This window comes from Gallinula chloropus (genome assembly GCF_964237585.1).
Source record: "Gallinula chloropus genome assembly, chromosome: 10".
NCBI lineage: Eukaryota > Metazoa > Chordata > Aves > Gruiformes > Rallidae > Gallinula > Gallinula chloropus.
In genome coordinates, this window is record NC_140095.1 from 6,218,992 (window position 1) to 6,241,443 (window position 22,452).

Below are 22,452 nucleotides of genomic sequence, written 5' to 3' on the forward strand. Positions count from 1 at the left end.
GTACTGGGAAGAATGTGACCTCCAATCTCCCTTTCGAAGCTTGTGACTGGCTAAAAAAGGAGGACACAGGGCAGAGCTCCCCAACCCATGGGCTGTAGGCTGCATAATGCTACTTTCTTTCTCCATGCTCACTACAGGAGAGGTCCCCACCACAACCCTCTGCAGCCACAGGATGCTTCCAGTGCTGCACACCTGAATTCCCTTTTTTACACCTCTGTGGCTCAGGGAATACCCTGATTAACATAACAGAGACAATCAAACAGAGGAAACCCAAAACGTGTTCCTTTCCCAATCTGTCAGAAGTGGGCAACATTTCCTGGCAATGCTTTAGTCAGACCTGCGAGCAAATAACGTCAATCAAAAGACTTGGTAGGGGTAATTGGCAGCATTTAATCCTGTTGCTTTTTATTGATCCCTGCAGTCCTAATATAAAGTGATGTAATAATGAACGATGTGCAGTTCCTTATTCGGGGCTGCCATGCATCAATTTTATGATGTGTATTGGCTATCTCAGTAATGACAGAACCACTACTTTTCTCTGCAGGGCTGCATTAAATCAGCATTTTAAGCTGTCAGGTAATAATTCCAAGCTTTAGAATAATAAAGTATATTTATACCATGCTCCAACATCAATACAGTGAATGGAAAAACACGCTCCTTTCCTGAAGTTATTTTTTTAGAAGTAATTTCATTGTGTTAAGTGGTATTTTTTTGTTGAGCTTTGTTTTGTTCTGTTTTCTGGCATACAGAAAGCTACTCTTCTTCTACAGTAACAGCACAATAACGTTGTGGAGGCTGGAAGTGAGGAAAGCCACCTGCAATTTCAGCTTAGAAAGCAAAGAGCTCTGTGCAGCCAAACACACACTGGAATAGTCCAGTTTCCTTCCAGTCTTGGCTTTCCCTTTACAAACATGGAATTCCTTTAGGGTCAATCATCTCTGAGCTCTTCATGTGTCACATCTAGGCTGAAGCTACCAGAACTCCATGCCCAGAGTATAGCAGGTAGGAAACTCAGCCACACAAGCGCCTCACCCAGCCTCCTCCTGGAAACCCAAGGTCTCCTCTATCAGGGAGTGATGGCAGGTTCACTCTGTCCCTATCCCACATAGTGCCAGCAAGTGACTGAGCTTCAGTAAACGTGTGCAGTAAAGAAGGCAGCACATTCAAATAATGCATAATATTCACATTCAAATCCTGGGAAGAGATTAATTTACGTGATTAGGTCAGTTACCTCATCTCCCAGTGACCATCTGACACCAGTAGAGTTGAAATCTTGTTTTCTGCTACAGCCTTGCAGTGATGGCAACATTCCCAGTATTAGGGAGAGCCTAAAAACATGTCTTGTGGTATTTCCAACGTTGGCCTGTCCGAGGGGATTTGCATCTGCATGCACTCAATGTCTGCTGTATTAAAGCCGTGAATCATGGCTCCTATTGCAGGGCCAGAATGGAATTTCCCTCCCCGTATCAATAAATAACTTGCCTTCCTTTTTTTTCCCCTTTGTCATCTTTTCTCCCTCTGCAGAGTTGCAGACAGACCACAGCTGAAGGCAGGACAGACAGGCTTGTGTTGGACTTGCGTCCTTGCGGCTATGATACTCTTCACTGGTGTGTCCTACTCACATGCCCAGGGCACAAACTTGATGAGTGGAAGGTCAGCTTGGGAACAAGCCTGGATCCTGCCACTAATACTCCCCACCTCTGGAAGCAGAGCAGAGGACTGGTGCATGAGCCTGGCTCATTCTGCATGTGGCACTATACTGCACAGTTATGTGCTAAATGTGTGGCACATACATCAGACTGCTCAAGGGATCACCAACCACATGGGACCAGAGGTGGTTGTGATTTTCAAAGATCCAGCAGCAACCACACATCACTGCAAAAGGTGCTGAGGGCTTTCAGCCCTTTTCTGACGGGTTGGTGAAACTAAAGCATGAAAGAAAAAGCAATACTTGGACAAATCTACATTCAAGGCTGGGCAGACTCCTTCACCTCTCGAGACTGGCCTGATAGAAAGCTAAATGGCACAGAAGTACTAAAGAAATACTAGATTTTTCTGTAGCATTCTCTGAATAGTAGGAAGAATAACACAACAAACAGTAGTAGAAAGTATTTAAGAAGTAGTTATTTAGGCTTCCCTCGTGAGTTAATGGCCCCACTGTGAAGGACATTTTTCTAGCAGGCAAGCAAGGAAAAAGTGCCTTAGTTACTCAAATGTTTTAGGTGGGATGTATGAAAATGCTTCCAGAAAGGGTAAAACCACTCAGGACCACAGTTATCTCCATCCCCTCATACATCTAGCAGCATTAGGTAATTTGAGGTACAAACCTTTGCCTCATAACATGATGTAGCTAGTGGATTAGCTGAATGATGGATTAACTAGGAATGAAAGCAGGGAAGACCATCAGGGACTGTTTATGTAGCAGCACACACCTCCTTATCCAGTCCCTCAGCATCATTTCACGAACTGTCCTAATAATTTAATAGTTTCATTTTCCTCACGAGTTGGAAATATTTTTGCCTGGAGGTTTTTCACCCAAGCGTAAGGCTTGAGTTGTACAGACTGACTGACTGACTAGCACAGATTCAGCTGCCCTTGGGATAGTCAGCATCTCTAAAATTTTTGTTTCCTTCCTTTTAACTACCCTGAAACGTTCTATGCCTTTACACTAGTTTGACATGCTGGTTGCTTCACAGGACACAATCTGAAGCCAATTGATAGTTACCAGGAAGACCATAAAGTGCTACCATCCCACCCTGCAACACACTAGCTGTGCTGGGTGAGGGCACCCCTCCCAAAAAGCCCAGCCCTCCCTCCTGGGAGGGAACTGGTGAGCCTCAGGACTGTATCGTGGCTGTGAAACAGCCTTAGTGGAAAGTGCAGAACACAGCTCCCAGCTGCACAGAACTCTCTTCAAGTTGTCTCCTTTCCTTCTTTGATTCAAAGATCTTGTCTTGACAAGCTTTCCACAGAGCTTGAATTTTCAGCTGACTGTCTCTATTTGCCAAATTGTTCTGCAATTCCCTTTTCAGACAAGTGATGACCATTGCTGCTAATGAGCCTCTCATAACACCCCAAACCCTGGATCCCCAGCTCTTGCACTGCCATTTAAAATGTGAGGCTCCCTTTTGCCCCTGGGAAACAGTCAGTGTCATTCCAATCCACACAGGCAAGCACAAGAGACTCACCTCTTCTTCAACAGAAGAAGGTGTCTCCCGAGTGAGAGACATCTGGTTCAGCTGTTTTCTGCTGAGGTGAGGAAGTGCAGTGAGAGAAGCCCCAGCATGGCCAAGGATGGCCTTTGCCAGTGGACCCCAAGACCATGAGCTCTCTCAGAAGACAACTGCTGAAGTGCGAATACAACTGAAAATTGGCCCCCAGCTTTATGCTCTGGCCACGTTTATCTTTCCTTTCTCAGTAGTTACAACAGGGACTGGGATTTAAACATTAAGCCAACACAGGCTGAGGAGGGCTGAGTTACATCTGTTAAGGCTCCTGTTATGCTGCTTGAATTGATGGATGCCCTAAAGAATGTGTAAGGGAAGTGTCCTTTGCTTCTGATGCAGGATAAGGCACTCTGCAGTAACTCTTCCAGAAGTACTCCTTTTGCCATGTTCTATTACAGAGTAATTTCTCTGCTCTGGGGGTACATCCATTATTTTCAAGGAAACCTTGAAAAAAGCCCCCAGATTTCTTCAGTTTGAGAGTGACAGAGCCCTGGGGACAGGCTGCCCAGAGAGGTGTGGAGTCTCCTTCTCTGTAGAGATTCAAAGCCCACCCGGACACTCTTCTATGCAGCCTGCTGGAGGTGACCCTGCTTTAGCTGGGGATTGGACTAGATGACTTCCAGAGGTCCCTTCCAACCCCCACTGTTCTGGGATTCTGTGAAACTACAGTCTGGTTACATTAAAATTAAACCGTAACAGCATATGAAGTATAAGTAGTCTTGCACTATTTGCACTGATTTTGATGACTTCTCCCCCAAACTCATTGCCAGTTCAATCCTAGTCAAGCCTATGTATGGATCTGCCCAGTGTGTGGAGACCAACATACATGTACACTTACTTGGTTCCTTTGTCAAGGGGAAGACATTTGGACTCATGCTGGCACGGATTTAGATCAGGAACGCAGTGGTTAATCACCTCATCACACAGTTCACCTGAGGGAAAAGAGAAAGCAATAAAGCTGTAACACCACTTGGACAATGCTGAAGCAGCTCCAACCATGATGTTCAAGGGATGGTGAAGCCTCCTAAATGGAGAGTTGAGCAGGAAATGACAACATTGCTTGTGAGGGCACGTGAGATGTCATTAAATTGGGCTCCTTTGACCTCTGGTGACTGCACTGTTTCTATCACATGAATTTGAAAGGCTGGTTTCAAAAGCAATGACACATAAACTCCACTTGGCGACAGACTAAGGATCAAATGGGCAGTTCCTGACCCAGAACCTCTTATATCAAAGCAAGAAAGTGACACAGAAGTGAAGTGGCTCATTAGACTGTAACATTTTCACACTGAAACATATTTTAGCCATAGTTAATACTCTGCCAAAGAAGCTGATTGGACATCGTTTTGGAAAAGAACAACAACCCACAAGCCCTCCCCCCCAAAACCTCTGTGACTCTCAATAATAGGAACCAGCTTTAGGGCTGCATGCAATTATAAAACATTCACTATTTATAAAAAAGTACTAGCTCTATTGTGCTCACAGGAGATGATGTCTTTTCAGAAAAACACCCATCACATGTAAGCTCAACTCAGCTGTTTCTAGGTGTGTTACATGCCATGCACCTCCCTGGATTTGTATAAATTTTAATAATTAATAGTTCTAGAATGTTCAAAACCAGATAGTTTATTTAAATTACCACCCTTCTCTGAGTTCTAAATTATTAGGTCACACTTCAGTACCCCAGGATTTGAGATCCAGCCAAAGACCACAGAAATCTTTGCCTTCCCAAGAAACCAACAGAAACCTACCCCACACCTCCCAGGGCCTTGCAGGAAAAGCAAAGGTCAGGCCCCCTCAACATGGAAACTCCCAAAAGCTGCAGTCCCAAAGTCCCCCACGCAGCTATACCAGAACACCACATCTGCAGGGTTTCGGGGTTATGCATATTTTGTGTGCGTGCCTGTAGATGATACATACCATCACATGAGCAACAAGCCACGTGGATAGTGTGGGAAAAGGGATAATGTGGGAGGCACTGGGGGAACAGCGATGTTTTTGCAGTATTTTCTTGAAGCTGCAGCTCCACCTGTCTTGTGAGAAACTCCAGTTTCAAAAATCCTTACGTTTCTGACTGAGGTGGCTACTCAGAAACACTTGAAAGCACAAGCCAAGGAAACCACAAAGATCAAAATTCAGATGGAAAACACAAATCAGAACTGTCCATCTGCCATCACTCTTGTGATCTGGCAGGGATGACAGCACAATTTTGAGGATGACTTTGGTGGTAACAGGTATGGCTTAAGTCGGTAAGAGCCCCATATCTCCTCCTCTTCAGGTGGTTTCTCCTACATCTCCAGCTCCCAAACCCAGCATTCAGGTGGCACACATACCCTCATGACTTTTACTGTGCTGGGCTTGGCAGTACTGGAGAAGTCTGGCATGGCAATCTGCAGTGGACAGTTTATTGTTCTTAGTATAAGACAACCAATTCCATCTGGAGCCAAGGAATCCCAGGAAGCCATCACTATTAAAAACCACCAAGCCATTTTACAGCCCTGGACAAAGCTTGGGCAAATGTAATGCATGTATTCAGCTCAGGAAGGAGGACATGCGAATGAAATCCAATGCTGCAAATCCATGGGAACCAGGGAAACAGAACATTGTCTGGACTCAAGGCTTGCCATTGTACTTTCTTACTCCTCAAAAGCAACTAGACATGTTCAGGTCTTACAAATACGAGCATGGCTGTCATTGGGTCAGCCATTAACACATTTTTGAGGTGGCAGAACTGGAGACAGCTCTGCTAACTAAGCAATTCCCAAATCCACAGCCCAGCAACCCTCCCAAATACTAACAGGCAAAGCAACGCCCTTGGCCTCTGCACAGACATGGACACAAGCAGGTCAGAACTCGCTACAATGCTTGGACAGCTTGCCAGTTTGCCCTGTTGGTATTCCTCATGTCTCTTGTGTGCTACAAATCTGATGTGAAAATAAACAGGGGGGGGAAAAAAGTAACTGGCTGGTGACATGAAAAGAACTCAACGATCTAAAGCTTGAAATATTTTTGGAAGGCCATTTAATCATTTAATAACTGAATATGGTGTGGATAGATGCCTTCAACTATCCTCTCACTAAAAATGGTCAATATATGCTTTTGAAGTTTCTATTTATTTTCTTAAAAGAAGAGGAAACAGACTTCTAAAAAATAAGAACAGTTTCATAAACTCTCAAAGGAAATCATAATTCTTCTTAAAGTATTCTTCTCAAGTCTTGACAAGTGTTTAGAGATCCAGTAAAAATCTCCCCAAGTGTCAAATATTATGACTCACTGTGTCGTTCTGAAGGCACCACTATCAAAATGTAGGAGAATTCTAGGCTAGGTACCAAACATAGCATCCCAAAAAATTTATCATTTTCCATGCAAAACTTGGAACATTTAAGGATCCTTCCTGTTATTTGTCCCATCTATCACTCATTAGGGAGCCCACTTGGGAATGCCTTGCAACTAAAGCAGCCTCATCTCAGGAAGAAAATTCTTCTTGACAGATTATTTTGGGCTCCACCAATGTTCACTAGATGCTGCAGAAAGCGTGCCAGGGAAATAAAACACTTTCTGAAAAGCAAAACCCAAGACACCAGCTACACAAAGACTTTCTCATATTTTATTCACTCAGAAAATATCCAGGCCAAAAAATCTGCCCTCAGACCTGAGAGTGCAATATTCATTGGCCTCCTTCATGCCAGAATCAGAGGAAAAATCTGATCTTGTTTTTTTGGAGTGACACAGGGCTGGTTCTCTGTGCAGCAATTAAAGGTCCGGTCCAAATTCCTCACTGGATAGCTATGTGAACCGAAAAACAAAGTGGATGTTAACCTCAGGCCAACTTCCAGCCGCACGGATTCTTTTTGTGGAAGATATTTGATCATGCTAAAACAACAGAAAACTTCAGTGCAATGCTTTCCCAAATGTAGAAAACCATCCAACCTCCTCATTTTCCGCTCTCTGATGTATTCTCAATTCAGAGCTCCAATTTGGGTACACCAGGGTTTCTGAAGTGCTTATATAACAGACAGAAAGGTGACAACTGTGTTTCTTTTCTAATCAGTTAAACCTTTTTTTTTCTTATCTCAAATAATGTTTTTGTTTCATCTCACTCTCTTTCATCAAAGCCAAAGAGCAGTTCAACATGCAACGCATCCCAGTGAAGAACAGATTAAAACTGTCACAGCTTTACGAGAGGAAAACCACTTAAACCATCAGATTTGACTTTGCATAGAAGCTGGAAGCATCAGGTTGATAACGTTCTGTGGTCTATGGAACTGAGGCATGGTAAGAAGAGGATACCTTTATAAAGACAGGCACAACCCTCTGCTGTGTGGGCACTGTGTTTCAAAATTCTTAAGGCCAGTTGCAATGTGCAGCTAACTAGTGCTTATTTAGGAGAGCCAAAGATGAAGGAAGAAATCTGATCTGCCACAGATAAGCAACTTTCAGATCAGAACCAAGTTGTACTGACAGGTGGAACACTGACAGGTGGATGCTGTCTCATGCATTTAAAAAAAAAGAGACAAAAAAATCCCAAAGTAATAGTGTTTTGCCTCTGTGAAACTCCTTCCCTTGTCCCCTTCACCAGTGTTGTCAGTTGCCTTTCAAAAAAACACAGCAAAATATTTTTTGTCTCATGCAGCATTTCCCTGCTCTTATTTTTCCAGCAAAATCAAGAATTTCATGGGGCTTTCCACATTCACTTTTCACAGGACTCACTGCTTATGAAGAGCTGCCAAGAAACATGCTTAGGCTTTTCTGTAGCTTTCCACATGTCTCAGAACGAAGCCAAAACAACAATAGAGCAATAAAGACAACTTTTACACAGAGTTTAATAATCATCTTTCTTTTTTTCCTGTTCTGTGCTATCAAGAGAGCTATTTATTTCATGCCACATTAGACTTTTAAAACCAGGATCCAAGTTACACTATTTCTCCTTAATGGGTAAAAGAGACTGGATGCAGTAATAGTATTTTATTTATTTATCTGTAAGTAAAACTGCAGTTCTGAAGACAATCTAGACCACCAATTTGCAACTGATGAGTTTGGTGATTTTTCTTTCATTTCATATGCCAGTCAGGTGATATTCTGCACTCTCATTCCAGGTATTGGCTAGACAATCCATACAGCACAGAAACATAGAAAATATTCTCACCCTTAATGTGAGAGACGCTTTTGTAGGGCCTGGAAGACTAAAAGCAAAAAAATGCCATCAAGAATTTCACAATACTATTTGAGAAAAGGAAAGTGCTTCCAGTGAAGAAAGGATGAAGAAAGCCTGGTCTTTATCCACAGAGCCAACTTTTACAGGCTGCACAGGGAGAAGTGATGTCTTTGAGTGGTTTGTACAGCATGTTGCAATTTTCCAAACTTTGGCAGGTAAGTCAGAATGGAACTCTTCTCTTTACTGCTAATAAAGTACTGCCCTGGCTTTTCTCATATGAGATTACTCATTTTCTATCTAATAACTTGTATGGGAAGAAATGGTTTTTGCCTTGTGTTTTCCTCTTCTCTCATTTCAGTTATTAACATGAAGCCAGTGCCAAATGGAAATTTCAGGAGCACAAAGAACCTAAAAGTTGTTGGGTGGAGCAGACATAGGATGTTCCTCCAATAGACCAGTAAAGATGATGCCAAGAGAAAAAAAATCAGCTGTGAATGTTGTTGATGTTTGACGAAAAAGATTTGAGGTTCATCTAAGAAAAAGTAAAAAATACTTTTTTGACTTCCAAACTGTTTCAACTTGCAATGAAGAAAAGAGAAACTGTCAAAACCCTTCAGTAGCAAATGCACTTGGCTGCCACGTCAGACACCAAAACAGAAAAGAATTTGCCTGGAATGCACCAGGGCAGAATTCTAGGACTGGATTGGTAATTAAGTTTGCTCTTGCTTGATGAACACTGCCCACAATACTTAGTAGGCAAAGAACTACAAGTTACTTTATGCTTTTTATCGTGAGTTAATGCTTTAAAAACTTCTGAGTTTTCATGTGTCAGGTTTGGATTATTAAGTGGAAACTTAAATTTAGACTCCACGTTGAGATTCCCAAAGCAGCTTGTTTTTCAAAATTAAAGAGCAATTATCTCTAATCTTGAGGTTAAACAAGGGTGTAACTGATTAAACAAGATCTGGGTAGAAAAATAACAATCCTTTCACTGTCTCTGAGTTTTGACCAAGGAACATGTTCCAGTTCTGCACACTGCCAACATGGGAGAAATCACACTCAACATCACAAATTCCATGGTGCCACAGTATGCAAAACTAAACCAGGCAATTCCCAGTGCTCTTACAAGGTGGACACCTGCACATAGCATTATCCTTCAGAACCACCGTGTCTTCCTGAAACCTAATACTTCAGAACCTAATCTTGATGGACCCTCTACATTTTTGAGCTCTATTACTTCATATGCATGTTTTACAATTATGTGATTTGTCTGGAATCTATTAGGAATCAGTTCAGTTATTCACACAATCTAGTGCATCCAGCCACATTGGAGCTGCCATACATTTCTTAAGATGTCCTTTCAGGGCTGTTAGATCCATCACTGGATGCACTGTAGACCCATTCCTGTCTGAAAGGGGAAATAAATGCATACAGGCAGGTTTTAATGTCTCCAGAGGAGACTCCACAACGTCTCTGGGCAGCCTGTCCCAGTGCTATGTCACCCTCTCAGTGAAAAAGTTCCTCCTAATCACATGGAACTCCTCTGCCCCAGCTTGCACCCGTTGCCCCTTGTTCTATAGCTGCCATCACTGAGAAAAGCCTGGCTCCATCCTCCTGACAGAGGCTGCAGTTCTTGAAGAACTGCTCCAGCATAGGTCTTTTCCATGGGATACAGTCTTTCAGAAACAGATAGAAGGGACACAGTTCCTACCAGAAAACCTGCTCCTAACATGGACTCCTCCTCTCCATGAGCCACATTCCATGGGCTCTCCAGGGCTGAAGTTTCTTTCAGGGCACATCCACCTGCTCTGGTCTGGGGTCCTCCCCAGACTGCAGTGTGGCTATCTGCTCTGCCATGGCTCTCCGTGGGCTGCAGGGGTACAGCCTGCCTCACCAGGGTCTTTTCTGTGGGCTGCAGGGGAGTTTCTGCTCCAGCACCTGGAATACCTCTCCCTCCCTTCTTGGTGTCTGCATAGTTGCTTCTCTCACGTTTTTTCATCAGCATTGCTGATGGGCTCAGCTTTGGGCAGTGTCAGGTCTGTCAGGGGAGCAGCTCCTAATCAGTTCATAGAGAAGCCACCCCCACAGCTTCCCGCCCTTCCCTGCCACCAACATTTTGCCAATATGACCTTTGAAAGCTATTTAAGTATTTCCTCCTGGCAGTTCTAACACAGCTGTTGCTGTGGTGTCAGAGTGCTGAATACACCCACTGTCCATCAGTGGACTCTACTTATCCTGGCTTTATTAACTGTGCCATACGTACCACTCGCCACTACATGGGTAGGTAACGGGCTGGCAGTTATCTTCTGATCTGATGTGTTCCTTCACAAACTGGATTTAATGAATCATGAATCCCCTTTGTGGATGATACTCACTCCACCCATCCTTTAAGACAGTAATAGGTGAGAGTACATTTTCTCAGAGACATACTGTGGTCCTGATGAACAAAGAGAAAATCTCCAGCGTGTCTGGTTCCCCAAACATGACACATTACATTTTACAAATGGAAAAGGAATCCTGGAGCTGAGAGCTCCAACATGACAGGACACCCATGCTGAGACTAAAGACAGGCTGCAGCACTGCCAGTTGCCGTGCTATTTCCTTCTTTGGTCCCCGCACAACGAGATGAGTCCAATCTGATAGCAATGACACGTGATTCTGTCTTAATGAAACAGGGCTGGTGGGCTCAGGCTCTTGAACCAAGCAAAAAAACCTTGCAACTCTTCCAGCACTTCTTATTCATAGTTACACAAGTGGGAAATGTGGGTGCCTTTTTATTTTTTGCACAGAAGGCAAACACGCTTCACGTGTGCCAAGTAAAACTAAAACTGAGAAACTTCCATGTAAGGCAGAACTCCTTCAAATAAAAGGAAGAAACCACACCAAACTCTGACCACAATTTTCTGTTTGTCTCGAGGAAATGATGGCTAAAACTCCAATGTTTTGAAATTGCTTTTTTTAAGCCTTTGGTGGTAGTCCAGGTCCTTGTGGAACCACAAGGATGAACCACGCTGCCCAAAAGTTACCTGTTCCTATATCAAACATGTAGTTAACAACCTACAGCGCAATGACCCACTTCAGCTTCGTTCAGCTGTCACTGGTGCCTGTCTTGGGGATAGCTGCACATCAACCTCACAATGGTTAGTGATGGGAAATGGGCTGAAGAGCTCCAGCAAAGAGTGTTAGCCACAAGTCACCACACAACTTCTGTCTTCCAGAGCCGTTTGGCTTGGCTAAGTGCTTGCCTTTGGGAGTTGTTTGGCTTGACTAAGTGCTTGGCTTTGGCCACGCAACATTACCACCATCAGATATGCCAGAAGAAGGGACCATAATCACTAACAGCAAATAGCATTCTGTCTAAAAGTAGCATAACTGCAAAGCTCTCAGATACCATCTACCACAGGACACCACAAGGTCCCCTAAGGTAAAATAGATCTTAGCCTTCTCTTCCAAAAACATAAACCCAGAAATAGTTTCTAGTGCTCCTTTTTTAAAGATTTTTTTCTGTTAAACAAAGTGCTTGCAGCTTTTTCCCAAGGAAACAAACTATTTTAAAACACTCACTTCCCCTCCTCCCCACCATGGGATGCCATGTATTTTACAAAAGACCTATTTTAGAAAAGCCACTGATTTTATTTATTTATTTCAGTTGCAGAACACAGAGGTGTGGCTATTTGCCACAGGCTTTTCAGGATCCTTAAATATCTCCCAATTGTTTTTGTGTGTAAGCACTGCTTTTTTCTACTTCTGGCTAAACTCAAATAGAGCAAGGAGAATTCACAGCAAACAATCTAAACCAAATAAACTAGCAAGCAAAGCATCAAGCCATTCAAAACACCCAGTATGTGTTTGGTACAGCCCAATTGATCCTTAATATATGTTTGGGCACCCTTTCAAAAGCACTGGGAATAGCACAGCTGAGAGGGTCTCCAGTTGGAGTATGAAATTCTATATTTGGATCTAGAACTATAAAGAAAACAGCTTATAGTTCTTATGGCTCTTAAAAAGGTCTATGACAGGAGCAAATAGGAAAAAGGAATGGAAGGGAAAAATTATATGAATTTTGTCCTACATTTCTAAGCCACAAAGGTAGGGAGACGTAAAATGTTTGTAGCAATATCTGGAGAGAGACCACATTAAAGCCAAGATGACAAACATTACAAAAATACAAAAAGGAAAAGAACCAGGTTGACTGATTTAATCCATAGCTTCCTCTTTCAGTGTCCCTGTGTGTGGTGCTTTCTGAAGAGGAGAAAAGCCTACAAAACCGTGAGGAGGAGTTGTAATCCATCAAGTGGTCCAACCAGGTTATAAACCAGCAAACACAGGCTGCTCAGGCTTTGGAGCTGGCTGGATAATGGGTATTATCCTGGAGGCTCGACTTCTTTATAATTTAGCTTGAGGATTAAAATAACCATGTGGGAAGAGGAAAAACAGGGCATCAGCTGACAATAAAAGCCATCAGGGCTCTGTTATACAGCACGAGTATTAATTTGGTTGTGTAAAATACAGGCAACAAACAGTGAAAACAGAGAGTTTAGAAATGGTGAGGAATCCTGGCTGTTTAGGTAAAGGCTTGAATCTTTTATTGGGCAATCCCCTATCTGCCTAACCTCCCCCTCAGGCTTGTTGTCTTTAACTTATGTTTACCCATTTCATCAAATCCATTTGTATTTGCACACATTATTAGGCAGAAAGAAACTAAGAAGGAGACTGTTCTGTGAATGTGGGCTGAGGTTTGTGCAGTCTTTTTTTTTTAGAATGAAAGTGAAATGGGGCTGGAGTGTGGGAAATTCCTTCCCTCAGCAGCCACTTAACAAATTGGCCATTTTTCATCCACTTTGAGTGGGGGAAAAGCCTGTCAAAGAATTTTAAAGGAAAACACTGCAAACACTGCAAAAAAAGTTATTAATTGAAGAAAGATCTTTGGCCTTCATGATTCCAACCAGTGACAGTGAAAGCAAAATTTATGCATCATTATTTGGGATACGGCTTCCTAAAAAGGCTGTAACAACTAAAACTAGACAGACAGAAGATAAAGCAGGAAAATACTAAGGTATGTAAAAACCAAACCCTGGGTACTGTAACTCTGTCAAGAGTCAATATTTCCAACACATGCATTTTTAATTTGCATTTCATTTAGGAACAGAAGTTCTACTATCATGATTTAACCATTAGTCAACTAAACAAAGAGGGACAAGTGCTTCTTACTAACAGCACACACACACACACACAGACAATGCTCTTGGATCTTCTTCCTCCCTGTATTCACACTGTCCTTGTATTACAACACATATTTATTTCACACATGCAGTGTTTGATATCACTGCAGTCTTACCAGTATTATGGCACCCAAGACATCCCAAGAGTGATGAGGGATTCAGACTACCTGCATCATGGTGCTACCAGAGCTTTCACGGTGCTACCAGAGCTTTCTGCTTCTAGGGTGGAGAAAAGAAGGAACCTGCAATGGCTGAGCTGGGCATCTATAACCAACAGCCTGAATGTTATTCAGAACATCACAGATTACCAGTACAGAAACATCCAGTTCAATCTCCAGTGTAACAGCATCTGCTGAGAAATCCAGTTTGTATCTAGAACCAGCGACTCTTGCAGAACTCCACTGATAAAAATGTGTGGTCTGGATTTGCTCTGCCACAAAGGCCAGCCCATGAAACTTTAAAGAAATCTCTAGTCTTTATACAAGCATTTAAGAAGGGGAAAAAAAAAAAAGAACCAGATCTTGCTCTGTCTGCCTTGTTAAACCAACTAAGATTTTCCTTGAGATCTTCAACACCTATTCTCAAACTCCTGGTGTTTTTTAATGCTTCACCTCTAATCCTCTTTCTCATTTCTCAACTTGCTCCTTCAATTCTGAACAACAGAACTACATATAATATTGGGGCATAACATAAAGAGCTGTTCCCTCCATTGTCTGTCCTACTAAATACTCCCTGCTTATGGTTATCACAGACCTTTAAGGCAAAGTAACACAAGGAGAGCTCACTGTCCCCCAGACTGCTTCACACAAAAACTGCTTTCCTGGAAAGTACCCTCTATCATCCATTCTTTATTCCTACAAATATAAATTCCATACACTTGGCACAGACAACTTGCTAACACAATGTTTAGCAGAGTCAGCACCTGAGAGGGAGGCAGGTAGCTCAAAGCACAATTCTGAGTGAAAGAATAAGCATTCCTGACTCCTCCAGAGACCCACTTTCTCTCCAAACTGTTAGCACTCACTATTCTTAGCATATTCAACAAAACATTAAAGTCATCTGCACCTACTTCTTTTTCTCATCTTTTTTTATAGGTACTGCCATAGTGGCTCCCAGGTATTGCTTTGGTATATAAAGGTTTACTTAAAGAGAACACACACAGAGATGCCCTGGGTATCACAGGAGTTTTCAGCCAAACTCTTAGGTCAACAGATCCCTCTTCTTTTCAGGTCAGGCACACAAATCCTTTTAAGTGCTTCTTCATGGCTTGCCTTTGTGTTTCCATGGCATTTCCTTAGCTGCTGTTCATTCAATCAAGCAACTTCAGATGACGTCCAGTTTCTTGTGTTTGGATTCAACTCTTAGAGGACCCTCAAAACCATGACTCAGATTGTCTTGGCTCACATGTAACTTTTGTTTGGCTGATGACTTCATTTCTTCTAGCCCTTTTATGCTGTTCCCTGCCTTTCTGCTCTGAGGGGCCCAGGTGCACCTCCACGGGGTACTTCAGCCCGGCCAGCTGCACTGCAGTGAGTCCTTCCAGGTGACTGATCAGGTTTGATAAAATATCCCCCTCCGAAATGGAGGTAAAGCAGGTTAAGGCAATTCTTTTATCACAGTTCACTAAACTCTTCCTATTTTTAAGCAACATGAACTATTGTAACCCTTCAGATTCCTACTGTAAGTCACTCCCTTATTTTTGCAAACTTTTTTTGCTTATGATTGATATTATACTTTCCAGAAGTATTTCCTGCTCTTCCTCAAAAATTCAGTCTGTTTCAACTGCAGTCAAAGCTATTGCCCATCCTGTGACTGCAAATCTTGCTGTGTGGTATATGCAATTGTACATTGCAAAACTAGGGTCTAGTGTTGGATAAACTACTAAAAAGCGTAAGTACAGCCCAGACTATTAAAAAAAAAAAAAAAAAGAAAAAAAGAAGCTGGCAGTTGATTAATCAGTATTTCCAAAGTGATTCTGAGGTATTGTGAGTTCTCCAGACTGCCTTTTGAGAAGAAATCCCAATCTAATTTTTACTACATTTTCTGTCTGAAGAAAAATAATAAAATAAATCTGCAACATGACTGTGAAAACGAAAGCACATACGTATGTATACTGGATTGAGTTCTGTACTAGATATATCTTTCTTGACTGGGCAAATATATTTCCTCTTGCAAATGAAAAGACTCTGCCTCCTTGTAGAGAGTTTTGTTTGAAACCACCCAAGAGCAGCTCACATAAATAGTGCACAAGTAAGCACAATGGGCTCAACGTCCTATAAGCAAAACTCTTGAATCTGGTAAGCTGAAGTTTTTCAGTTTTTGGCAGAAAGATCATTTTAGAACTTCAATAAATGTACATTCAACTCATAAGGCTTTTCTCAGCTAAAGATTTACATGGGCCTCCTTTGTATCCGCCACAGAAGTATTTTAAGAGTTTGGAAATTCTAGAAGCTTTCCTCCTGCCTTACTCAGCCACTCAAGCTTGATCCTCATTAAATCCCCTGACATGTAATATATTCCAGTGTACAAGAAGCCCTTCATTACTTCTCCATGCTTAGAAGGTAATAAACCCATTTCAAAGGATGGAAGTAGGAACTATTGCAGGTGTTTCCTTACCACTCCATGCTGAGCCAGGAAGGTTGTGCTAATGCAGTTTGAGTCAACAGTATGCTCCAGTAAGGACTTGAGAAAAAGCATTTTTAGATTCCAGTTAGGAGGTCTTCTGCTCTTGCAGAAGGTTTAGGAAGAAATGTATCTGAAAGGCAGGATGGGCGCTGGAGATACTAATTCCATTTCTAACTCAGTTACCAACTTCTGTCACCGTGGGCTTAGCAGGTGACTGCACATCTGCTGAGCTGGGCTCACTGCCATGGGTGCACTCTGAAGACTACAACTGAGCCTACAGTTTCTTTTGCTGCCTTTGCTTCTCCACTTGTGAAACAGAGACAATGCGTTGAAACAGCACACTGGCAGTCCCATTCTATTTAATAAATGCAGCCCTCTGAGGCCTCAGGTGAAAGCTGTGCCCCAAAAGCTGTTTCCCTACCATAATTTAAAGAGGAACTATTTTTATTTGCCAAGATTCAGAACAGATGCTTATCAGGCTCAGCTCAGTACTGGGAATATTTCCGAAATACATCTAGAGAACGTTCATGCCGAAGGAAAAATTTCTCCAACACTTCAGACATCGGTGTTTTTAAATGTGTTTTACCAAGAAGTGTCAGTATTTTGACTCAGAAAAGTGGCTGTCTTTGTGAGCACAAGCACTGCAATATTGGTAGAACTAATTTCAGCAAGACAACCAGGTCGCTTTAAAATGGGACTAGATTCTTGGTTAATTACACACTAGTGGATAAAATATACATACATTTGGCCCCTTCCATTCAGACACTGAAGGGACTCCCACAAGGACTCCTGCTCTTTGCTTATGGCCTGTTGTTACCTGTGTAATTAGGAGGGCAGAGACAGACATAGTTGTTGATCCCATCCACACATGTGGAGTTATTCTCGCAGTCGTTATCTTCGCAGTCATCTGGGTTTATTTCACACCGCTCCCCCTCGTACCCAAGGACACACGAACAGCTTTGAAGAAAGGAAAAAAATAACAAAAAGTTAGTGTGGATCTGAAGGGACAGGAGGTTTGAGGTATAAATCTGAAATTAAAACATACAAAAGTGAGTTGCTGGAGCCACACTTAGCGCTGCTGTGAAGTACAGAGCGCTTTAATCCTGTGCATTTGGTAAAGGATGCAGTCTGATGTTTCCTGGGGTCATGTAATTATTTACATGAGACATAAAAGCATCAGCAGGAGACAGCCTCTGTTGTGCTTCCCTTTGCTTTCTTTGTTGATAACCCTAGCCCTGAATTGAAGCAACTAACTCCAGGACAGGAGAGTAAACACTCATCACAATATTCAAACCCGTGGTTTCTCTGTTGATGATTTTGTGAGTGTGGGGATACTTGCCTACTGAGGACTGCCCAATCACAGGGTGACTTGGAAGTCATTAGATAGCTCACTCTCTTTAAAGAACAATGGCTTGAGTCTACAGAGGTGAACCTTTTCGTCTCATTACCACTGTCACTTGTGCAAACACAAAATGTTTGGGAATGATAAGTAAGGTTTTTAGTACTGCTGCAGCTCCTCCAACATCTATTCGTAGAAGAGCTGATGATGTCCAGATAATGCAGCTAAAATACAAACAAACAATGGCAGAGCTAGTAATGGTTCTGTGAAGACATGGACACTAAACATTTTATCTCACAAGCCTGTGATGGATGGTCCCTAGACGAATCGTAAGAAACTAAGTGGTTGAAGAATGACCTTATTTTTTTTCAATCTTCGCTTCCTCTCTAGCTCTAGAAGTTAGGGTTGCTAAGAAAACCTTCGTATTTTAAACTAGCTGTGAGTGATGAAGAGGTTGAGGCCTCAGTTTCCTAAAACAAAAGTCTAAAAACAAGTGTTAAGTACTCCAGTCTTTTCAATGGCTTCTAAGAAGTCAGCAATAGTATCTGAAGTGTCAGTATTGCTGTTGGCAAGTCACAGCAAGTGTTTGTGTGGAAGGGAAAGGTTGTCTTCAGCCTAAACTACACATTTATTCAGCTGTTCATTCCCTTTCCCATGCAAGTTCTGGTGGCAGAAAAGGAACTGAACAAATGTAAAGCACTGGCAACTGCTGAGGATGAAAGCCAGCAAGCACTAGAGCAATAATCATGTACTGCCATCCACTGCTTTCCAGAGGGTTTCCAATGCAGAGATAGCTGCAGGGTACTTTTTTAGCTCAGATGGGAAAGGTGGACACGGGGTGGTTACCCTGCTGTGTGCAGGTGTCATGGGGTTAAGGTGGGGAATGCTCTGGAGATCTTCAGAATTTGTGAAAACTGCAGCACTTTTGGTCTGGTTGCTCACAGTGTGACATCTGCTTCTCTCCCTCCCCTGTGATACACAGATGGAGCAAAACACAGGGACTCCCAAGGGAGCGACGGCACAGAGCCCTGCATCCACCTTCAGTAGGTCCTAGTTTGCATCCTGAGGACGAGGTTAGATTCCTCATGACACAGGTAACCTCAGAAACTAAGGGAGTAAGAGAGGTGAAGAAAAAAGGATAGGGAATGTGGCTTGAGCCACCACAAGAGTAAAATCTTCTATTTGGGTACAGAACAGGCATATAGGTCAAATGCTAACAGTCATCTTCATTCAGTTCTGCAGGGACCACTCACAGGTCGTGAGAGCTAGAAAACCTTCACCATGAATAACCAAAACCAAACCGCTCAAATAAATCCAATTTAGGACACAATAAATCAATAAGAAATATTTTCTTTTCCTGTCTCAGGCTCAGCATTGCTAATAAAATATGTCCTCTTGCTGACCCTGCAATGATCCAGAGGATCACAGGAGAGAGATAAGACAGAAGAGCTGGCACACCATCTTTTGTGGCAGTGTAAGTGTCGGGGAGAGGGTTAAAGACATCTAATTAAATACAGTGGCACATTCATCATGTCTCCCTTTTCGATTACAAAACCCCATTTTCAGGGGTTTATAACTCAGCCATAAAAATACGCTTCAGGCTGCAACTTGGCATCCAAGGTCTCAGTTTGGGAGCACAATTTTTTCTCTCCATTTAAAGAAAAGCAACAAGAGTGGCTTTGTGCTGGTTATTTTTATGTGAATGTAACACCATTTTCCTTCCACAAAAGGACTGGGACAGCTTGGATGTATGCAATTAAAATTGACATTATTAAATACTATCCCAGTAATGGTTGAACTCAGCACAGTTACCATTAGTAACAATACATATGGGATGGTTAACATACAATTGCTCAGTATTAGGACACATTCCACACTGAAGGAAATGTCAGCATAATTGATGACATTTGGCTACCGGTCCCTATATGTTATAGGGAGTCCTTACATTATTGCTTACGTATGATTCTTTGTTTTGATTTGCATTCAAATGTGCCAAATATGAGAACTGAAATTAAAAGAGAAAACATACAATTGGGGACCCGGATTGAACCATATGTTGAAAGAGTTGCAGTTTGGGACTGTTTGCATGAGTTTTCCCAGAAAAAGCGTAGAAGAAAAATGAAGTTTGCAGAGTGACTGGAAGGTCATCAAACGGGTTCCAGCTGACCAAGAGAGAAAATTAATTCCAGAGACAATGATGAAAACTTTGTACTGACTAAAGAGTGAAGCAGTATGAGACAGCATTTCAGTTGGACCTCAGAAACAATGGAGCCATGCAGGAAAGAGCTATTTTCTAAGACACTGTGAATGCATAAAGGTCCAAATTCCCCATCCCTCCAGTTTAGAGATTTTCTGTTAGTGCTGTGTCTTCCTAAGAGTAAAGTACTAAATAAAACTCCACTGTCTTCACGAAGGCACAAAGGAACACAGAACTTAATGACAACATTTTGGGATAAACCTTTGGAGCTGCAGGATATCGACAGTTTTCTAAATTTACTACATTTAAAATTATTTCTTTCATAAAGTCTAACAAAACAGTTTAGCATCTGTTTATTAAAACAGACATACATACAGTGTATCACATGTCAAAAAAAAATCAACTCAAGTAGAGATAGTAAATTCTTTCAGGAATATTACAGTTTCTTGGAAAAGGACCTTTTTACATCTACATCCCAATGGAGCAGCCTGCAAGTCTGGAAGTGCAAAGTTTTTCCTTGAACTAGGCAGAATTAACACTAGGGAGTTAATCAGTTCCAGGATTTTACATTTATGAGGGAACTTAAAGTTTGCTGAAAATGCTAAAGAAAACGCTCTGGAAAATGGAGGGGGTTATATGGAGAGAGGTTCAAATAATTGAGAGACTTTGTTTCCCAACGCCGGAGGTTATCAAAGATGAGGTGGTTGCCTGTGGCTGTCTGAAGCAGAGCTGACAGCTCTGCCTCCTTGGTGAAAGTCTCACAGGCATGCTAAATGACCAGGGCATGTCTGGACAACCATCTCATTTTATCAGTCTCAATAAGCACCTTTTTTGGCAACTTTTTGTCAAAGATGATACAGATTAGGTTAGAATAGAACGAGCGATTCAAAGAGAGGAAGAACTTCATGTTTCTAATCCCCTGTTGCCACATGATGTCACTTAACGACTCTTTAATGCAGAAGTCCCCCAAAAAAAGCAAATGTGCAAATTACTCAGAATTGAATAAAAGTGGAAGAATAGAAGATGCCAAGAAGGACTGAAGAACTCCAGCTGAACCTTTGCCCTCCGGCTGCCTCACCAGGACCTGCTATTACAACAAATCTGAGCGGCTCAATCCCCTGCTGCTGCGAGACCTTGTGGGTACCAGGCACAGCAGGCGAGTCAGGCTGGAATCTCAGTCACAACTATGAATTTCCTGTCTTTGCCTGGGGAACATCACCACCTTAGCATTATTTAAAAGGTAATTTTCTTGTCTAAGGCTACAGAAACTTGAGAGTTAAACTGCTTGGCATTTCATAGGGATAGAGCTTTGGCTTAAGTTTCCTCTTTACAAGAGTAAAGATTTGACAAGTTTGGCAGCAGAGCTTGTGTATGAATATATTTCCCTAGGGAAGAGAATATACAGAAGATATAATTTCTTTTACAGGCCACACAACAGAAAAATCCAAGGAGGCCTCTCATGAAAATGTTTTTGACATCCACTTCCTCACAGCATATAATCTAAGGCAACATTTTCCCATCTTGATGGGAAAACACAATTTATAGGCACATAGGTCTGACTGCTGCCATCCACCAGAGATGAAATTTCCCACCAAAACCCCCCCAAATCAACCAACCAAATTCAATCTCAAAACGTTTCTGTATCTTCCCCTTCACTGACTGCTCCATCCCTACACCACATTTCTCTAAGACATGCTGAAGCCTTGTGCTCGTGCTCTCCAGAGCAGCTGGGAACTGCCTGAATTAAAAACATGGGAGAGAAAATAGAGCAATGGATAACCTGAACATTTTATGAAGCAAGATTTTGATGAGATATGGTTTTATGTGTCTTTTATTATACCAACTGAAACTATATAAACAACTATAAAAGCAGAAACCTTCCCCAAAAAGCCTCAAATGTTGTTCAGCAACAAAACCACCCCTACAGTTTTGTAAAGGGTCTCAAAACCAATGTCCATTTGGAACCAAGGCAAAGCCTTAGAAATTGTGAAATACTTTGCAAGACAAATTCTGACACAGCTGTTGTTTCAGGTCATTCAAAACTTTTTACTTGATGCCATAGAATAAGATAAAAATGCTAAAGAAAAACCTGATCTAGAATAGAAGCTGAAGCCTTTCATTCCAATTTTATGAATATTATAAAATGCTTTACTAGCACATTTTTAATATCAGCTAGATTTTTGAAAAATGAGTAATGAGTGACAGAAAACAGATATTTTAATACGGTACAATTTTGCTTTGGCACAAGCTTGAAAAAGCTATTGGAACAGCATTACATAAGAGTGACCAGAAGGGAGCCCAAACTGAAGACCACCAGACCTTTTTTTCTCCCAAGCTGAAATTGAACCAAAACTTTAACTCCAAAAATTTCTGGGTCTGCTAGAATGTGAATCAAGAGGAGGCACATCAGATCAGAAGTGAAGAGTACTAGTTTCACCAAAATCTCAGGGGTCCTGTCCAGCACCATGACCACTTGTGTTTGCTATGATCTGCAGAACCTCCTCATCCTCTCCAACTACCATGGACCAGTAAGACCCTACAGATGCATCTCTACCCAGGAGATGCACTCTTCTGCTCGCTCAGGGCCTTGTCACAGGCATCCTACCATTGGTAGGTGAACAGGAGGTGGGCACTAAACCCCCATTGCACCTGAAGTCCTGTTAGTCACCCAAACTTGCACCTGGCCC

At 42.1% G+C, this 22,452-nt stretch overlaps 1 protein-coding gene across 1 annotated transcript in view; it reads right to left on the minus strand.

Annotated features, from left to right (window-relative positions):
* Positions 1-22,452, minus strand: part of SLIT3 (slit guidance ligand 3) — a gene marked incomplete at its 5' end in the record, with an annotated part of 502,705 nt that overhangs the window by 32,400 nt on the left and 447,853 nt on the right. The window contains 2 exons of the mRNA XM_084268563.1: positions 4,066-4,159; positions 17,047-17,186. Of these exons, the coding sequence (XP_084124689.1) occupies positions 4,066-4,159; positions 17,047-17,186 (234 nt within the window). The remainder of the gene's footprint in view (positions 1-4,065; positions 4,160-17,046; positions 17,187-22,452) is intronic.